This window comes from Capra hircus, chromosome 7 (genome assembly GCF_001704415.2).
Source record: "Capra hircus breed San Clemente chromosome 7, ASM170441v1, whole genome shotgun sequence".
In the NCBI taxonomy this organism is placed as follows: Eukaryota; Metazoa; Chordata; class Mammalia; order Artiodactyla; family Bovidae; genus Capra; species Capra hircus.
Window position 1 is genome coordinate 60,100,421 of NC_030814.1, and position 21,427 is coordinate 60,121,847.

The 21,427-nt window shown below is 42.0% G+C and overlaps 1 protein-coding gene across 4 annotated transcripts in view; it reads left to right on the top strand.

Moving 5' to 3' along the window:
* The window catches only part of SIL1 (SIL1 nucleotide exchange factor), a 261,032-nt gene that overhangs the window by 128,247 nt on the left and 111,358 nt on the right, over positions 1–21,427 (top strand). For all 4 annotated transcript variants that reach the window (XM_018050321.1, XM_018050320.1, XM_005683002.3 and 1 more), the window contains exons 4-5: positions 7,722–7,842; positions 19,857–19,956. In XM_018050321.1, coding sequence (XP_017905810.1) covers positions 7,722–7,842; positions 19,857–19,956 — 221 coding nt within the window. The remainder of the gene's footprint in view (positions 1–7,721; positions 7,843–19,856; positions 19,957–21,427) is intronic.

Sequence of the window (21,427 nt, forward strand, 5' to 3'; positions counted from 1 at the left end):
AACCAGGACACTGTGGCATCCATCTCAGCTGGCCCTGGCTCCCCTGAAGCAAGGCAGTCAGACTATACAGAGGGCTCCTTGTGGGTACTACCCAAGGAGGATGCTGCCACTCTGAGCCCAGGAAGGCTAAGTTTCTAATTACTGGGCAGTTGGGTGAGTGGGGACAAATATTGAGTCAGGCAAGATTTGTCAATAGGTGAAGCATTGTTTCCAGGAGTTGCAAATTGGTTGTAGGCTGAATTCCAAATATAGGTATGTTTTGTTTGGCTTTTATATTTAAAAATTTGAATGCTTTTAGAGAGGGCATTTATTCTTCAGCCCTCACTATTCCCTGTTGTCTTACAGATGGCCTTCCGCACTCATCTGTTTTATTTGCCTGTCTGTCTCCCATGGGCATTTGAGTTGACTTGTACATCTCAGATCAATATTTCTTACTTGCCCTTCTGCCAGTATTCCTCTTGCCCAGATGTTTGATGGCTTCAGGCTTTCTAGGCTCATTTTCTTTTTCCTACCCTACGCATAACTGTGCTTCTGGGTTTGTGTTTAGGCTTTGAAGTTAGCTTTTTCTTGGCTTCTAGTAATACTTGCTGTCACCTTGGACTATATTTGATAGTCTAATTACTGTTCCAGGATTCAAAAGAAGCACTGCTTTATCCAAAGAAATGAAATTTCGAAACAACTTTATTGAGATAAAATTTATATATTATAAAATTCACTCATTTAAAGTGTACAGTGGGAATAATTCTCAGATGTCCTAGGGAACATTGGTAGAATAGACGAGTAGTGTCCAGACTGTGGTATTTCATGAGCCAGAAAACTTTAAAAGAAAATTCTGGGGACCAAAGGCCAGCTTTTTTACTTTTCTGAGTTAAGGATCTTAACATAGAAACAACCCACTGTCATCCTTCATCATCATTATCTCATTTTATAAAAGGACATTTTAACACTAAAAGGATAGTAATGATATAATTTCAGAAAAAAGGACCCCTTTTTATATTGGACACTTTTAAATTCCTTGTTTCAGGACCATTGGAATGAATTGTGACAATAAACAAACCACTTCAAAACTCAGCTTTAAAATGATAAATTTTTAAAAGTAATTTCTTTTTGTATTGCTCTCTTAGTACTGTTGTAATAGTTCACATACCCTTCAGATGCCCCCAAATAAAAAATTAAAGCAGCCAGGATGTGGAGGAATGGGAACAACAAAATGGAATACAGGCACTAACAAATGAACCAAGTATTACAAATTGATAACATAATCATACTGACTTGGGTAGGGGAGAATGGAACTAAACTAAGCGGCCTTGTGAAATGATACCTTGACTAGATACTGCAAAACTGAAGACAAAGGAGCTGTACATAAATGCTGTAATCTCGTTTGGTAAATGTGTTTCTGACAGTGGTATGGTTAGCAATTTTGAAGTTACTTTGTATGTATACTGGGATTGAACAGTAAATAAAACATTGCACATAAAAAGAGCCAGTTTTCTTACTGTTGGAGAAAGAAGTTGCAAATCAGGGAAGAGGGGGGAGACAAAGGAACCCTGTAGTGTTGATTGAAATCTCAGGTATCAGTATAGTCTATGGCCATATACCCTGAATGCGCGTAGTCTCGTCTGAGGTATCAGTGTAAGCTTGTACTTTTTAATAGTTGTTGTTGTGCTGCCAGGTTGTGTCTGACTCTTCTGCAATCCTGTGAACTGTAGCCCACCAGGCTCTGTCCAGGGAATTTTCTAGGCAAGAATACTGGAGTAGGTTGCCATTTCCTTCTTCAGGGGATCTTCCCAACCCAGGGATTGAACCCTCATCTCCTGCATTGCAAGTGCATTCTTTACTGCTGAGCCATCAGGGAACCCCACTTTTTAATAGGCCCACAGACAAATAGATACAGAAATATAGATGTGTATACACATATATAAATTTCTTATTTCTGATTCAAAGACAGAGCCCAGAAGCAATGACAACCTAGTGATAATGAGCACACCTATTATGCAGATCAGTTCAGTTCAGTCGCTCAGTCGTGTCTGACTCTTTGCGACCTCGTCCGTTGACTGCAGCACGCCAGGCCTCTGTCCATCACCAACTCCCGGAGTTTACCCAAACTCATGTCCATTGAGTCGGTGATGCCATCCAGCCATCTCATCCTCTGTCGTCCCCTTCTCCTCCTGCCTTCAATCTTTCCCAACATCAGGGTCTTTTCAAATGAGTCAGCTCTTCACATCAGGTGGCCAAAGTATTGGAGTTTCAGCTTCAACATCAGTCCTTCCAATGAATATTCAGGACTGATCTTTAGGATGGACTGGTTGGATCTCTCTGCAGTCCAAGGGACTCTCAAGAGTCTCCTCCAACACCACAGTTCAAAAGCATCAATTCTTCGGCACTCAGCTTTCTTTACAGTCCAACTCTCACATCCATACATGACTACTGGAAAAACCATAGCCTTGACTGGACGGACCTTTGTTGGCAAAGTATTATGCAGATAGTGGGTTCTAAACACTGTTCTTTAGTAAAAGAACTAGAACTCCTTGAAAAATGGTTGATTCAAAGGCTGGGGAAAGGAAAATTTAAGATAAACTTGCAGCTTCTTATGGAGCCAGAAAGTAAGGAAATACTTGAAAAAAGAAAATGATGGACAAAAGGGACTTGTCAAAGGAACACAAGAGTTAACCTGAAGAAGCTCCTAGTTGCCAAAACTGAAATAATTTGAGCAACAAAATAATGATAATATTGAACTATAACTCATAGAATAAAATATCTATGAGAACATATTGATAAGATAAATAAGTATATGGAGAAGTGACAGTTTTTCCTTATAGTGAAATTTCAACTAATAAATATGTAAGGAAGAGAGTAGAAAATTGCTATTAACTGGGACTCTGTAATAACCTAGAGGGGTGGGAAAGGGTGGGAGATGGGAGGGAGATTAAAGAGGGAGGGGACATACATACAGGTATGGTTAATTCATGGTTATGTATGATAGGAATCATACCAATATTGTAAAGCAATCATCAATCAAAACTAAATAAATATGAATAATTTTAATTCCAAAAAAAGTTGCTCGTAGACCATCACCACAGTGATAATTGTTGCAAGTGGATCCCCTTAATTGTGTGCAAAGGCCTGAGGAAAAAGGGGATTTGTATAATCTCAGAGTGTTTCTCCCATGATTTTCTTTAAACAATTCAGGGGCTATATACACAGTATCATGCAACCATCACCACATTTTCATCCCCTCCAAAAGAAATAATTCTTATGAGTGGTCATTCTTCATTCCTCTCTTTCTCTAGCCCTTGACAACCATTAATTTACTGTGTCTAATGATTTTTCTATTCAGTACCTTTCATATGAAAGGAGTCATATGATAGTATGACTTTCTCTGTCTATCTTCTTTCACTTAGTGTAATGCATTGAAAGTTCATCCATGTTCTAGTATGTATTAGTATTTCATTCCTTTTTTAATTTATTGTGTATTTTATTGATTTACTTCTTTATTCTAGTTTTATTGAGATAAAGCATAATGACTTAAAATATTTCATTCCTTTTAGTGGATGAATAGTATTCTTCTGAATGGCTCGACTGCATTTTGTTTGTTAATTCCTTAGATTTGATGGACATTTGGGTTGTTTTGCCACATTTTGGCTATTATAAATAATGCTGCAATGAACATTCACGTACAACTTTTAGTGTGAATATGTCTTTTTAGTTCTTTTGTGTATAAACCTAAGTGCAGAGTTGCTTGGTTCATATGGCAACTCTTTGTCTAACATTTTGAGGAACTGCCAAACTATTTTCCACAGTTTGCCATGATTTTTGTTTACCAGAATGGAAAAGCTCAGTAGAGATGGCTTTTGTCAGTTGATCAAGACCAGTATCACCAGTATAAGACATGTTGACATCATGAGCCCTTTGATATGATGCATTGGGAAGAGCATGACATAATTTCTATGGTGCTTCTGTCAAGGTGGCATGATTTGAGTTTAATCATGACAGAAACCAAACAATCCTGAATAAATGATTAGTATTTCTTGAGGGTGTCAGGGTCATGAAAGGCAAGGGAAGACTGAGGAACTGTTGCAAAGTGCAGGAAATTAGGGAGAAATAACAACCATGGGCCATATGGGATCATAGCACAAAAGAGGACCTTAGTGGAAACACTGTTAAGGTTTGAAAAGGATCTTTAGTTTGATTACTAGTATTAGTTTCCCAGTAGTTGTCTATGGCTATGTAAGATATCAACACTGGGAAAAGTCGTAAGAGTGATGTATGGAAACTCTCTGTATTATTCTTATAAGTTCTGTGTAAGTTTTTCCAGTGGTCATGTATAGATGTGAGAGTTGGACTGTGAAAAAAGCTGAGCACCGAAGAATTGATGCTTTTGAACTGTGGTGTTGGAGAAGACTCTTGAGAGTCTCTTGGACTGCAAGGAGATCTAACCAATCCATCCTAAAGATCAGTCCTGGGTGTTCATTGGAAGGACTGATGCTAAAGCTGAAACTCCAATACTTTGGCCACCTCATGCGAGGAGTTGACTCATTGGAAAAGACCCTGATGCTGGGAGGGATTGGGGGCAGGAGGAGAAGGGGATGACAGAGAATGAGATGGCTGGATGGCATCACTGACTCGATGGACGTGATTCTGAGTGAACTCTGGGAGTTAGTGATGGACAGGGAGGCCTGGCGTGCTGCGATTCATGGGGTCGCAAAGAGTCGGACATGACTGAGCAACTGAGCTGAACTGAAGTTTAAAAGTAATTCAAAGTAAAAGGTTTTAAAAAGATAACCAGTCATTGATTCTTGCTCACATGTCTGCAGATGGGGTAGACTTGGCTGACCATGGTTGGGCTCAGCTCCAGTCTGCAATTTGGGTCCAGGTCTGCTCCATGGGTCTCTCATCCCTCTTGGATCAGAATGCTTGTAGAGCATGTTCTTCTCACAGTGATACACAATTCCGAGACAAGCCAAACACACAAACACATTTCAAACCTCTGTGGCACATTTGCTAACATCCTGCTGACTAAAGCATGTCACAGGCCAAGTCCAAAGTCAAAGGGTGAGAAACTACACCAACTAGTAGGAGGGACTGTGAGGTCACACAGCACAGAGGGTGGATGGAACAGAACCGGTAACAATTATACAATCTACCACTCATATTTTTCCCCCTCAGGGAAACAGACACTGCAGGCTTTGCAGGCCTTTTTGCCTTTCTGGGTTTTTGTCTTATTTTCTGATTATCCACTTCTCCTCTACCTCCCAGTCTGCTCCATTCTTCTCCAGTATTCTGCTCCCTTCACAGAGGCCCTAGAAGGAAGCAGGTCAGATCACACTTTCTCTCTAACTTGGCCTTTTTCCCAGTGGGGTGGAAACATTTGAAATACTGGGTTTTCTGTTGCTTCTGCCACTGCTGCCGCGGCTGGCTTCATGTATTTTAAATGAGCGTAACCCATATTTTAAGTTAATGTTATTGTGGTTGCTTTTGCCCCCTGTGGTGGCTTATGTGAAGGGAGTAATTTTGGAATTTTCCCTAAATAAAATAAATTGATTCACATGAGATCCTAATCTCTTCCTTGGCCAGTTTAGCACAGTCTAACTTGTTATTTTCTTGAACTAAAAAGTCATGTACTTTTTCTCTTTTTTATTTCTAATTTTGATCAAAAGTCTGAAAATTCAAGGTATTATTATTATTACTGGTATTAGTATAAATTACTACTAAAAATAACTATCAACATGACTACTGATTATTATGAATCTACTTGCCCTAGTGAAAATCTTTGTTGTCATTTCCTCATACTACTAGATAACGCTAGGATTTTCTCTCTTCCATTTTTAATTTTTCACTTAACAAATAATTATTGAGGGTTTATCATATGCTTGGATATGTGATAGACCCTGAGAATAAAATGGTGAGCATTTTTATTAGCCAGATAAATAAAAAACTTGAGATATAACTATTGATTGTGATAAGTGTGATTGAGTAAAAGGGTCATGGTAAAGAGTTCCCAGTGGTCCAGTAGTTAGGAGTCAGTGATTTCACTGCTGTAGCCCTGAGTTTAATTCCTGGTGGGAGAACTAAGCTCCCTCAAGCTGCATAAGAACTAGATCGGTCAAAAAAAAAAAAAAAAAAAAAAGAAAAAGAAAAACGGTCATGGTGCTGTGAAAGCCTTTGAGGGGCAGCCAGATCTGGTCTGGGTAAATAGAGGATGCCTCTCAGCTTCTCAGCTGGGATTGGAAGAATGAAGAGATGTAGGCTGGGGTTGGAAGGAGTGTTCTTGGTAAAGGGAACAGCAGGTGAAATGCCCTTTGGTAGGAGGAAGCATGGTTCCTTCTGTGGAATGGAAAAAGGCCATTGTGGCCTAGAACATGGGAAATGAGGAGTGGACAGGTTTGAAGAGGCAGGCAGTGGCTAGATACTGAACAGGGGCTCATTGACCAGTGTGAGGATTTTAATCCTTAAGAACACTGGGAAGCCACTAAAAGGTTTGAGGTGGGGGAATGACATCATCAGATTTGTATTTTGAAAAAAAAAAAATCATTCATTGTAAAGATTAGTTTGATTAGGAGGTAATTGTAGTTAGTAGAGGGCAGTTGGAAAGCTTTGGCAGTATCTGGAAGAGAGATGGTGATGATTCTAAGGGCAGTGATGGGGAGGACAGAGAGAAGGATGTAAACTCGAGAAAGACATGGCAGGAAAAACATCAGATTTGGGAGGTTGATTGGATATGGGAGATGTAAAGTAGAGAGAGTATCAAGGATGATCTGGTTAGCTTCATACATTTGGAGATGGGATTTTTTTGTTTATTTGTTTGCATGGCTTTGGGATCTCAATCAAAGACCAAGGGTTGAACCTGGAGCCACAGCAGTGAAAGCACCAAATCCTAACTGCTAGACCACCAGGGAACTCCTTTAGAGATGGGGTTAATGCTAAAGAAGTTACCTCTTAGCCCATGATCATAGGAATAAAATAGAAGTTATCAGTTTTTTGTTGTTTTTGCCAGGATTTGGCCTCCTCTCTTCCAAGAGCCAATTTCCTCAGCCATTACTTTTATTCTCCTACCCCAAACTGGGCTTCAAGTAGTGCTTCAAGATAACAGCCTCCACAGTCCTTCCAGTTCTTCTGGCCTCTTTTGTTCCTTGCCTCTTGAATGCATCCTGTCAGTTTCTGAGTCTGAGTCTTTGCATGAAGGACTCCATCTGTTTGGGATTCACTTTTTCCCCAGTCTGGGTCTCACTTCTTGCCTCATTTAATACCTGACTTAACCTTTTCATGGAGCCTCTGCAGAGAAAGGTTTTCCCGTTCTACTTGAATATACCTTTTTAAAAAAAATCTTGAAGCCTTATGGATGGATTTGAGGTTAGAAGTGGATCATCACACACATACTTATGTACTCAACTTGGCTTTTAATTTTTAGTCAAAGGTAAAAAACTCCCTGCTGAAGTGTGATGGCAGGGACAGAAAACAGTTGTCTTGGCCTGGTGATTCCTTGGCTCCTTGGTTCTCTGATGGAGGCACGGTGGTTGGTGTAGCTTGTAGTTCACTATCATCTTCCCAGAATTGAGAAAACTTGAATTCTTGTTACATCATTGCTCTTTTATGCTCAGGATTTACCTGATCATTCCAAGAGAACTTGTGCTGTATGCTTCCCTTGAAAGAATTTGTCATGCTGCAGTGTCCCTCCAAGTACCATATACCTCATAAGCCTTCTCTGTCTTCTTGGCTTTTAGGTCAGGCTGTTGCTGCAGGATCCCATGTGCGGCTGAATCTCCAGACTGGGGCAAGGGAAGTGAAACTCCAAGATGAGGACAAGTTTCAAACTAATTTGAAAGGGTTAAAAAAAGGCAAAAGGTACAGTGTCAAGTCTAGGGACTGGGAGACCGACAGCACTGACCCTATAATGCTGAGAGTAATGACAATGTATTGTTTCTTTTTTAAAATTAATTTTTAAATTGGGGTATAATTGCTTTACAATGTTGTTAGTTTTTGCTGTACATCTGCTTGAATCAGCTATATGTGTATATATATCCCCTCCTTCTTGAACCTCCCACTCACCATCCACCCCCGTTCCATGCCTCTAGGTCGCCACGGAGCACCTGGCTGAGCTCCCTGTGCTGCACAGCAGCTTCCTGCTAGTTATCAGTTTATACACGGTGATGTATGTATGTCAGACTCTCTCAATGGGCCCCACCCTCTCCCTCCTGCCCTGTGGCCATTCTTTACATCTGTGTCTCTAGCCCTGCCATGCAGACAGGTTCATCAGTTCCATTTAATGTATTATTTCTTGCCCAAATACATGTGGATTTAAAAATTTTTGAAATTTAATAGCTTAGAATTTATGATAAATATTTCAGGGTTTTATGGATGTTTACTTCTATGGTCTTTGGAAAGAAACAGTTTTCAAAGCAAACTGATACTTTTAAAAAAAGGCTGTAGGGGAATGCTTAATCTGCTTTAAAAATGAAGTCTTTTTTCCCAGTACTTTAAGAGCACCCATTTGATTCCCAACAATTAATGCGCCGATTACAGATGAGTCATCTATTCATTAAAACAGGCCTGTTAGGCCTTCTGCTTTGCAGTAATACTTCCTTGGTGGACAATAAAATTGCATTTTAAAGTCTTTAATTCAGAGTAACTTTTCGTCTTGTTAGTCCATATTAAAACAGGCTTTCTTATAGCATAAAAGTTCTCCAGTGGTAATAATTGCCTATTTTTTAGTAATCAGTTTAGTTGATTTACTTTTGGGCAATTCATAGTCTCTATTTTTCTTTTTTCTTTTTTTCCCCTTTTTGACTTAAAAGTTTTCTTTGCTTGCTGTTTCTTGTGTAAGGGAGAAGGAGGCTGAGGCATGGGGTTACAGGGGCTGTTGGAATTGTGCAGTTTGAAAGGTCAGTATACATACCAACCATAAAGTGTCTAACACAAGGACCAGTAAATTATGGCCTGCGGCAAAATATTGGGACTACTGCCTGTTTTTGTATGACCCACAAGTTATGTGGTTGTTAATGGTTTTTTATGGTTGGAAAAAAAAAGAATATTTCATGACTGAATAAAATAATGAGAAATTTGGATTTCAGCATCCATAGTTAAAGTTTTATTGGAATATAACCATGTTCATTCATTTATGTATTGTCCATGGCGGATTTCCTTGCCATTTCCTTCTCCGGGGATCTTCCCAACCCAGGGATCGAACCTGGGTCTCCTACGTTGTAGACAGATGCTTTACCGTCTGAGCCACCAGGGAAGTCAGCAGAGTTGAATAGTTGGGAAAATCATCCCATAAGGCCCACAATCTTATCTGGTTATTACAGGTAGTTTCCTGTCCCTGATCTAATATGGCTGTGTCTCGTTTTATTGCACCTCACTTTGTTGCACTTCTCAGATACTGCATTTTTCACATATTGAAGATTTGTGGTAACCTTATGTTGAGCAAGTCTATTGCTACCATTTTCCAACAGCATTTGCTCACTTCATGTGTCTTTGTGTCACATTTTGGTAATTCTTACAATATATTTCAAACTTTTTCATTAATATATTTGTTATGGTGATCTATGATTAATTCTTTGATTAGATCTTTGTAACTATTGTAATTGGTTTTTTGGTTTGTATTGTTTTTGTCATGTATGTTTTAGTTAAGGTATATACTTGTTTTTTTTAGACATAATGCTATTGTGCACTTAATAGACTACAGTATAGTGTAAACATAGCTTCTGTGCACCAAAAAATTGATGTGACTTACTTTACAGCAATATTTACTTTCTTGTGATGGTCTGTAACCAGTCCCTTAATATTGCTGAGATATGCCTGTTTATGTAAGTATTGGGAATCAATCATGGATTCAGCAAGGTTAGTATTACTCAGTCCTTGGATTTTTATTATTTTAGCAATATTTTGAAGTTAGAGATGAGGCAGAAGGGGACCTGGCAAAAGGTCATCCTTCCTGTCCATGTGGCACTCAAAAGATCACAAAAAAGCTTATTCAGATTTGGGCATTTTTCACTATCAGAAAATTCAACTTTGTATTATGATCTGTAAAATAAGGAGCTGTTTGCCCTCCTTATAGTCACTTCAAACTGGGACGGATTTTTATTTTTCCCTGCCTCTCCAGATAGGCATGTACCTGGAGTAACACAGGTTATATGATGATTATTTTCTCAGAACCATCAAAGAAAGAATCAAATCTCATTGTTGTGCTGCTGCTAAGTCACTTCAGTTGTGTTCGACTCTGTGTGACCCCATAGACGGCAGCCCACCAGGCTCCCCCAGGCAAGAACACTGGAGTGGGTTGCCATTTCCTTCTCCAAGGGAATCTTCCCGACCCAGGGATCGAACCTGGGTCTCCTGCATTGCAGGCACATGCTTTACCCTCTGAGCCACCAGATCATCAGTAGGAGCAGTTATTGCTTTGCCTGTTTCTCCTGTCTTTTTAGACTAGAAAGAGAGCCATCCATGTGGTCTATAGTAGAGAGACTATGAGAGAGGAATACGCATTCCTACTCCTGCTCCTTTAATTTTCTCCTATGAAATGTTTCTGAGGGCTCTGCCTTGGAATGTCCTCCAGGGTAAGCTGGACATGTCTTCTTCCTTCTCAGTGTTTATCAGTTGAGTCGCTCAGTTGTGTCCAACTCCTTGCGACCCCATGAATTGCAGCGCGCCAGGCCTCCCTGTCCATCACCAACTCCTGGAGTTCATTCAAACTCACGTCCATCGAGTTGGTGATGCCATCAAGCCATCACATCCTCTGTTGTCCCCTTCTCCTCCTGCCCCCAATCCCTCCCAGCATCAGAGTTTTTTCCAGTGAGTCCACTCTTCGCATGAGCTGGCCAAAGTACTGGAGCTTCAGCTTTAGCACCATTCCTTCCAAAGAAATCCCAGGGTTGATCTCCTTCAGAATGGACTGATTGGATCTCCTTGCAGCCCAAGGGACTCTCAAGACTCTTGTCCAACACCACACTTCAAAAGCATCAATTCTTTGGTGCTCAGCCTTCTTCCTAATCCAACTCTTACATCCATACATGACCACTGGAAAAACCATAGCCTTGACTAGGCAGACCTTTGTTGGCAAAGTAATGTCTCTGCTTTTGAATATGCTATCTAGGTTGGCCATAACTTTTCTTCCAAGGAGTAAGCGTCTTTTAATTTCATGGCTGCAGTCACCATCTGCAGTGATTTTGGAGCCCCCCAAAATAAGTCTGACACTGTTTCCACTGTTTCCCCATCTGTTTCCCATGAAGTGATGGGACCAGATACCATGATCTTTGTTTTCTGACTGTTGAGCTTTAAGCCAACTTTTTCACTCTCCTCTTTCAGTTCATCAAGAGGCTTTTGAGTTCCTCTTCACTTTCTGCCATAAGGGTTGTGTCATCTGCATATCTGAGGTTATTGATATTTCTCCCGGAAATCGTGATTCCAGCTTGTGCTTCTTTCAGCCCAGCGTTTCTCATCATGTACTCTGCATATAAGTTACATAAGCAGGGTGATAGTATACAGCCTTGACGTACTCCTTTTCCTATTTGGAACCAGTCTGTTGTTCCATATCCAGTTCTAACTGTTGCTTCCTGACCTGCATATGGGTTTCTCAAAAGGCAGGTCACGTGGTCTGGTATTCCCATTTCTTTCAGAATTTTCCACAGTTTATTGTGATCCATACAGTCAAAGGCTTTGGCATAGTCAATAAAACAGAAATAGATGTTTTTCTGAAACTCTCTTGCTTTTTCCATGATCCAGCAGATGTTGGCAATTTGATCTCTGGTTCCTCTGCCTTTTCTAAAACCAGCTTGAACATCAGGAAGTTCATGGTTCACATATTGCCGAAGCCTGGCTTGGAGAATTTTGAGCATTACTTTACTAGCATGTGAGATGAGTGCAATTGTGCGGTAGTTTGAGCATTCTTTGGCATTGCATTTCTTTGGGATTGAAATGAAAACTGACCTTTTCCAGTCCTGTGGCCACTGGTGAGTTTTCTAAATTTGCTGGCATATTGAGTGCAGCACTTTCACAGCATCGTCTTTCAGGGTTTGAAATAGCTCAGCTGGAATTCCATCATCTCCACTAGCTTTGTTTGTAGTGATGCTTTCTAAGGCCCACTTGACTTCACACTCCAGGATGTCTGTCTCTAGGTGAGTGATCACACTGTCATGATTATCTGGGTTGTGAAGATCTTTTTTGTATAGTTTTTCTGTATATTCTTCCCACCTCTTCTTAATATCTTCTTCTGTTCGGTCCATACAATTTCTGTCCTTTATCAAGCTCATCTTTGCATGAAATATTCCCTTGGTATCTCTAATTTTCTGGAAGAGATCTCTAGTCTTTCCCATTCTGTTCTTTTCCTCTATTTCTTTGCATTGATTGCTGAGGAAGACTTTCTTATCTCTTCTTGCTATTCTTTGGAACTCTGCATTCAGATACTTATATCTTTCCCTTTCTCCTTTGCTTTTCGCTTCTCTTCTCTTCACAGCTATTTGTAAGGCCTCCCCAGACAGCCATTTTGCTTTTTTGCATTTCTTTTCCATGGGGATGGTCTTGATCCCTGTCTCCTGTACAATGTTACGAACCTCATTCCATAGTTCATCAGGCACTCTATCTATCAGATCTAGTTCCTTAAATCTATTTCTCACTTCCACTGAATAATCATAAGGGATTTGATTTAGGTCATACCTGAATGATCTAGTCGTTTTTCCTACTTTTTTCAATTCAAGTCTGAATCTGGCAATAAGGAGTTCATGATCTGAGCCACAGTCAGCTCCTGGTCTTGTTTTTGCTGACTGTATAGAGCTTCTCCATCTTTGGTTGCAGAGATATAATCAATCTGTTTTTTCATTGACCATCTGGTGATGTCCATGTGTAGAGTCTTCTCTTGTGTTGTTGGAAGAGGGTGTTTGCTCTGACCAGTGCATTCTCTTGGCAAAACTCTATTAGCCTTTGCCCTGCTTCATTCTGTATTCCATGGCCAAATTTGCCTGTTACTCCAGGTGTTTCTTGACTTCCTACTTTTGCATTCCAGTCCCCTATAATGAAAAGGACATCTTTTTTGGGTGTTAGTTTTAAAAGGTCTTGTAGGTCTTCATAGAACCATTCGACTTCAGCTTCTTCAGCGTTACTGGTTGGGGCATAGACTTGGATTACTGTGATATTAAATGGTTTGCCTTGGAAACGAACAGAGATCATTCTGTCGTTTTTGAGATTGCATCCAAGTACTGCATTTCAGACTGTCTTGTTGACCATGATGGCTACTCCATTTCTTCTAAGGGATACCTGCCCACAGTAGTAAATATAATGGTCATCTGAGTTAAATTCACCCATTCCAGTCCATTTTGCTGATTCCTAGAATGTCAGTGTTCACTCTTGCCATGTCCCGTTTGACCACTTCCAGTTTGCCTTGATTCATGGACCAGGTTCCTATGCAATACTGCTCCTTACAGCATCGGACCTTGTTTCTATCACCAGTCACATCCACAACTGGGTATTGTTTTTGCTTTGGCTCCATCCCTTCATTCTTTCTGGAGTTATTTCTCTACTGATCTCCAGTAGCGTATTAGGCACCTACCAACCTGGGGAGTTCCTCTTTCAGTATCCTATCATTTTGCCTTTTCATACTGTTCATGGGGTTCTCAAGGCAAGAATACTGAAGTGGTTTGCCATTCGTTCTCCAGTGGACCACATTCTGTCAGACCTCTCCAGCATGACCCGCCCATCTTGGGTGGCCCAATGGGCATGGCTTAGTTTCATTGAGTTAGACAAGGCTGTGGTCCTAGTGTGATTAGATTGACTAGTTTTCTGTGAGTATTGTTTCAGTGTGTCTGCCCTCTGATGCCCCCTTGCAACAGTTACCGTCTTACTTGTGTTTCTCTTACCTTGGACGTGGGGTATCTCTTCACGGCTGCTCCAGCAAAGCGCAACCGCTGCTCCTTACCTTGGACGAGGGGTATCTCCTCACTGCCACCCCTCCTGACCTTGAACGTGGAGTAGCTCCTCTAGGTCCTCCTGCGCCCATGCAGCCACCGCTCCTTGGATGTGGGGTTGCTCCTCTCGGCCGCCCCCCTGGCCTCAGGCGTGGGGTAGCTCCTCCTGGCCACTGCCCCTGGCCTTGGACGCAGGGTAGCTCCTCCCGGCCGCCACCCCTGGCCTCGGACGCGGGGTAGTTCCTCCCGGCCACTGCCCCTGACCTCAGACGCGGGGTAGCTCCTCTTGGTAGTTCCTGCACCCTCGCAGCCGCCTGCACTCAGTGTTTATAGCTAGTAACAGATCTGTCTGAACAGAAGCCCAAAGGCATTGACAAGGTGGTTGAGGGTGTTTAGTGCTATGAGCTCAGTGAGTCTTTGGTGGTGACTTTCTCCTCTTGCAGTGAACCTCCTTCTGTGCTCCTTTAATTCCACTTCACAGTGTCTTCCTGCTTCTTCAGTTCTGGGATGGGAGCAGAAACCAAAGGACAGGGCTGATTTTCAAAATTGTTATGATATTTTGTTTACTGACTTAACTGTTTTGAGAAACAAGACCCACAGCTTTCCATAAGTCTGTCAAAGAAGTTGGTGATCCTGTGACGTTAAGAACCACTATCTAGAGAGATAGGATAGTCCATTCAGCCTAATCCAGAGCAGCTTCTCCACTAGTCCTGCTGGGCATGTGACTGGCCACACTGCTACCTAGAGCTACAGTTCCTGTGAGCTCTAAAGCCCAGGAGAGGTCTCCTTACTCTGACTTGTCCCAGAGGGTTCTCTGGGCACTTCCTGAGTTCAGTGTACAAGCTGGCTCTCAACTGGTTTTCCTCTTGCTATTTGTGTGTTAGACATTGCCATCTTCATAGGCTTTAGTCTATATCCCTGTCAACTTCTCCATAGTACATCTTTTGCCTTGGAACAATCAGCTTTTTGAATCATCCTCTTACATTTAGAGGACCAAACTGCATCCAAATTGTTCCATATTGGGTTGTGTATTTGTTTGTGTGTGTTTAATTGCTACGTCCTGTCTGACTCTTTGTGAGCCCATGGACTCAAGCCCTCCAGGCTCCTCTGTCCATGGATTTTTCCAGGCAAGAATGCTGGAGTGGGTTGCCATTTCCTCCTCCAGATTTTCTTGACCCAGGGAGTGAACCTGCGTCTCCTGTGTCTCTGTATTGACAGGTGGATTCTTAACCACTGAGCCATGTAGGAAGCCCTGTTGAGAGCACTTACCGCAGTTATAATATGGTGTAGTAGTTACGGGAGTGGGCCATGGATAGGACCATTTACTTATTCCACCGTTCATTTCACAGAAGACCTATTGAGTGGCTGTGTGCCAGGCATTGGGGATACAGTAGTAAATAAAACAGACAAGACGCTAGCTTTATTGAGGCTGGCAAGCAGGAAAAGAGAAATAAGTATGCAAGTAAGGTAATTATAGATTATAATAAATACTGGGGAAGAAATGAGGTGATAAATCCCTAATGGAGGCTATTGGATTGGCCGAAAAGTTCATTCAGGTTTTTCTGTACCATCTTGTGAATAACTGAACAACCTTTTTGGGCAATCCAATAGCAAGGACAGTTTGAGAAGGCCTTGTTAAAGCCTGAGACCTGAAGGATGAGGGTCACTTAGTCATGCAAGGGGTTAATTTTATAGGGTTAGAGTTAGAGCAATTCAGGCAGAAGAAACAAGAGTTCCTGGCTTTGTTAAGGAAAGGGCTTTCTCAAGTTCAAGAAAAAGGAAAATGATCAGGGTGATTAATGGGTAGGAGAAGGAAGAAGACTAATATAAGATGAGATTGGAAAGGTATGAGGGGCCCAATCATGTGGAATTTTGAGGAGCATGTTGAATGTTCTTCATTTAAGTAGAATTGTAATGGTGAGCCCTTGGAGGATTTTGGGTAGGAGAATTATTTAATGTAATTAGGCAAGATCATTATAGTTGCTATGTATACTGAGGATAGATTGAAGGGGGACAAAAGATGTACAGAGACAATTAGAATGTCATTTCAGTGGGTGAGGCAAAACATAGTGGCGGTTTAGTCTGTGGTGTGTAACAAAGAGTGGATAAATTGGAGATTTAATTTGGAGGCAGCAGCAATAGCTTTACAGTTTAGGGGTTGGAAAAAGGGGAGTAGAGGTTCAGGTAAAGCCTCATTTGGGATTTGCATAACCAGGTACTGGAAGGTACTATTTATTGAAATAGAAAAGATTGAGAGGGGGACAGATTCATGGAGAGAACTGTCAAGACCTATGGTTTAGGTGTAATAAGTCTTAGGTGGCCATTAAAGATCCAAGATGTTTCAGTAGTTGTACAGGAATCTGGCTGGTACTCGGGGAAGGGGTTTGGGTCAAAGATGTAATTTTAGGCATCACTGCCTGATAGATATTTTCAACTATCTAGGGGAGAATGTTAGTCGCTCAGTTGTGTCCAACTGTTTGTGACCCATGGACTATAGCTCACCAGGCTCTTCTGTCCATGGAATTCTCCAGGCAAGAATACTAGAGGGGCTTCCCTGGTGGCTCAGACAGTAAAGAATCTGCCTGCAATGCAGGAGACCCAGGTTTGATCCTTGGGTTGGGAAGATTTCTTGGAGAAGGGAATGGCAACCCACTCCAGTATTATTGCCTGGAGAATTCCTTGGATAGAGGAGTGTGGTGGGCTACAGTCCATGGTGTCACAAAGAGTTGGACATGACTGAGACACACACACACGGAGAGTGTAGAGATAGAGAAAAGATTGTTCAAGATTGAACTCTGAGGTGTTCCAGCATATAGGATTCAGGTAAGAGATAAGGAACCAGCAAGCACAATTAGAGAAGGAGTATGGAAGAGGAAAAATCCCAGAGAATGTGGCAACAAAAAGCCAGGAAAGGAGACTGTTTCAAGGAGGGAGGGGTGAACTGTGTAAATGCTGCTGAGTGGTTGAGGAACAGGCACTAGTGAAGAATCCATTGGATTTGACCATTGATTATTGGTAATTTTGATGAGCAGTTTTAGTGGAGTTTTGGGAACAAGATCCAGGTTGATGCATATGGCAATCTAAATAGCATTCAAGGAGGTGTGGCTAGTGAATGAAAACAATGTATTCATAAAGTTTTACTTAATCTGAACAGAAGCAGAGAAATGGCATGATAATTAGAGATTGTGGAGTCAAAGGGGTGTTGGTATGCTGATGAGAATAATCCAACCAAAGGAAAAACTGATAATGCAGGCAGGTGGGAGTGTGGTATAATTTTGGGAGTTAAAGGTTTTGAAAAGGCAAGTGGGATCTCTACCCTAAGTTCAACAGGGGCAGGGACACTGTCTTCCTTTTTAATAGTAAGGAAAGCAGAAAATGTAGATTTGGGTCCAGGTTGGTATATAGACAGGGAGGCCTAACGTGCTGCAGTTCATGGGGTCGCAAAGAGTCGGACACGACTGAGCAGCTGAACTGAACTAGTATATAGAGTGGATGATGGGAAGATGAATGAGTTATTGATGATAACATCTGTTTTTCTCAGTGAAGAATAAAATGAGAATACCAGCTGAGGATAGTTGTACATGTGCCTGTGTGCATGCAGGCACACATGTACGTTTGTATGCGTGTAGCTAGGGCTAAGAGCGGGTGATGATGGATGGCCTGGCAGAGTGGGACTTGATACAGTAAATAGAGATGTGGACACAATGGGGTTAATCCTAAGTCTTGGAGAAAGGAGGAGATAATCTGCTCCTTATAACCTTGTACATTTACCATGAGGAAACTATAATCAAAAAAGACACACGTATCCCAGTGTTTATTGCAGCACTATTTACAATAGCTCAGACACAGAAGCAACCTAGATGTCTATAGACGAATAGAGAAAGAAGTTGTGGTACTTATATACAATAGAATATTACTCAGCCATAAAAGGAACACATACAGTTCTAATGAGATGGAGGAACCTAGAACCTATTATACAGAGTAAGTCAGAGAAAAACATTGTATGTTAATGCATTTATGTGGAATCTAGAAAAATGGTACTGATGAACCTATTTGCAGGGCAGCAGTGGAGGTGCAGACATTAGAGAACAGGCCTGTTGACACAGTGGGGGATGCAGAGGTTGGGATGAATTGAGAGAGAGGCGTTGAAATATATACATAAGCATATGTAAAATAGATAGCCAGTGAGAATTTGCTGTATGACGCTGCTAACTCACTTCAGTCATGTCCGACTCTGTGCGACCCCATAGATGATGGCAGGCCACCAGGCTCCCCTATCCCTGGGATTCTCCAGGCAAGAACACTGGAGTGGGTTGCCATTTCCTTCTCCAGTGCATGAAAGTGAAAAGTGAAAGTGAAGTCGCTCAGTCGTGTCCGACCCTCAGCGACCCCATGGACCGCAGCCTACCAGGCTCCTCTGTCCACAGGATTTGCCAGGCAAAAGTACTGGAGTGAGTTGCCATTGCCTTCTCCGATGACGCAGGGAGCTCAAACCTCGTGCTCTGTGACAACCTAGAGAGGTGGGATGGGATGGGATGTGGGAGGGAGGTTCAGAGGGAGGGGACATAGTATACCTATGGCTGAAAAAAACCAACACAATATTACAAAGCAATTATTCTCCAATTAAAAATAAATAACTTTAAAAAGTTATAGCCTTAAATACTTCACTCCCTCTTCAGAGTAAGGATCAAGGCAGTGGTATCCTCTTGCAGCTGGCAGTGGGTGATTCGCTGACAGGAGAGGTGTTACCTGTCCTATTTGGTAGGACTGTGGTAATGATTTGAATGAAATATTAGTTTTAAAGGATTGACACAGTGCCTGACACATGGTTAAGTGCTCTGTAAATGGGAATTATTAACTATTATTAGTTAGTTTAGGAGGATTGGGGTTTAAAGAAGTCAAGTGTTTTTCTGAGGGCTCTAAGGGGTCTCTGAGATGAATCAAAGACTGAGAAGCTCTCATGAGAGCTGAGGCTGGCTAGGATCTTGGGCCATGAAACTGAGGTACTCATCTCACCTGGAACAGAGAGAGAGGTCCACTAGCCCCTTCTTTCCCGATCTCTGCTGTATCTCCAGGGCTACCTGGACCACCCTCTCCCCACACTGCCAGCCGGACAGTCTTGCCATGCACAGTCCACATTCTACACTTCCCTTTGTCTGTATGTATCATTGTTCCTTACCTCTGTTCACTGAACTGAAATGAGTGCTGGTGGCAAAACCGGCCTTCCACCCCGCTGCCCCACAAATGCCTTCTCTCCAGTCAAGATGAATTGTGGCTTGGATCAGCTCCAGGACTGTTTCTGAAGATACCGCTCTAGTCCCTGCCAGCTTCCTGACATTATGTCCACCTTGGTTCCTTTCTTCCCTCTCCTTGGAGGCTGGCTGCAGAGGGTGGCTGGCCTTGGTTTTAGTTCTTCATATCTCAAACCCATTCCTTTTTCAGACTGACTCATACTACCTGCACATAGTCTGTGCTCGGGTTTGTCTTAAAGGTATGAATTTATTCAGCCTGTTTTTGTAAAGATAGATTGGCTTGTCAAATCAGGTTAGACACATACTTGGGAGGGAGAAGATTATATATAGGGTACATGTTATGTCCTCTGTCTGTGCCCCATCGTCCCCCAGGAGGTCTTACTCTGGCACCTGCTGAGAGAGCAGCATTGCACAGACACTCCAGACTTGCTTCTGCCTGAGTAACTGGCTGAGAGCTCTGTCCACAGTGGGCTTCTGTCTGCCCCATGCCATTTTCTCCTCTTTTATGAAGTGACCCCATCTTTAGCTCTTTCCTCCTCTAGCTTCAAGGTGAGATCATCAGGGTTAGACTTCTGGCTGACCCACGGCAAAGGTGGATAGTGTCCTGTGAGTTAGCCTGGCTTAGCTAGCCTTGGAGTGCCAGCCATCAGAGGATGTTCTTTCTTGGGAAAGATGGTACCCGCCTCATGACTCTCAACTTCTCTTTGGACAGGCTGAACATCAACACCAATACCTATACATCTCAGGACCTCAAGAACGCACTGGCAAAATTCAAGGAGGGGGCAGAGATGGAAAATTCAAAGGAAGACCAGGTTAGTAATATTGCTTATAGTGAGTTCATACCATCCTGCAAAATGACATGAAAGGGAATCACTGTTTCCTAAAGCTTTAGCAATAAACATGGGTAATAATAACAATAATATTGCAAAATAATTTAAGGAAAAGTTAATGCCAAATAAGTAACCCTTTGTGAACTATTAATAAATTTCTGGGAGCATTTCTGTCATTGTTTCATTAGGATTCAGCTTCCCATTACATATTTGGGAAAACTGAAGCACAGAGCATAGATAGCCATACTCTGTGTTACCACAAACATCAATTAGGGGAACAGAGATTAGAACTCACATCTTCTCACTTACGCTTAGGTTAGACACAAGTGTAAAGGATGGGACCTAGACCAGGAAGGAAGAAGCCCAAGTCCTTGTCCTTTGAACATGCAGCAAACCTTTTCCAGACCTCAGATCCCTTAAATGTACAATATGGGGCTGGGACAAGATGGCTGAGGTTTCCTCCAACTCTTAAATTTATGTACAAGCTATTAGGGAATGAGAAGGAGAAAGAGGCAGAGTCGTAGCCCCTTGGCTATGTCCCTAATGTCTGGGATGGTTCATGGATCTTGACCAATCAGAACAAAGTCTTATTCTTAGATGGATCATGAGGTCATGTAGTAGCCAGAGAATGTTACAAATCAGTCCTTAACATTTCTGCTTGAGTCCTGTCCTTGAAAGAACTTCCTCCAGTGACCGCCTTGCAGACCTTTTTATGTTCTCCCTCCTCCTCCTCCTCTTCACAATTCTCTCTCCTTTTCTTATCTCTGCCCTCATCCCAGAATTCTGGCAGTATCTTAGAGAGGCAACACCAGATTCTTGATAGTCTGTGTGTTAGTGAAGGAAGCTTTAGATCCTTCAGAACTAAGTATTTCTGAGACAGATGGACCTGTGTGTGTGCGTGTGCGTGTGTGTGCGTGTGTGTGCGTGTGTGTGCGTGTGTGTGTGTGTGTGTGTACCTCAGGAGGAAGTGTTAATATACAAGCCAAGCCTCCATGTCTTTACTCATCTTACCAAAGTTGTATCTCAATATGAAGAGTGCACATGATAAGAGAAGGTGAGTAGCAGAATGGCAGCAGTAGTGGTGAAGGAAGGTGATGCATAAAATTATATCCCACTGCAGGTGTGTATTAACTGCAGGCATGGAGAGGTGTGAGGGGAAGCAAATCCCCTACCTGGTGAAGTTGAGGCCAGCAAAGGAGAGCAGTGCATTCCTAGGCGCTTGGAGCAGAGATTGGTATTCCTGTGACCAGGGCTTGGGCTCATTCCCACTTATTTTCTCACCGGGAGCTCCACGTGGCGCAGATGGGAACATAAAAATCAGCCCTTGTCCCATGTTTTTCTCTGTGGTTGGAAGACCTACTGCACCCCTGTCTCTTCTCTTTGCTCTCTTTAGTGGTATTCTTATCTCATAATTCAATTAGTATAGAAAAGTGTGAATATTATAAAAATATTT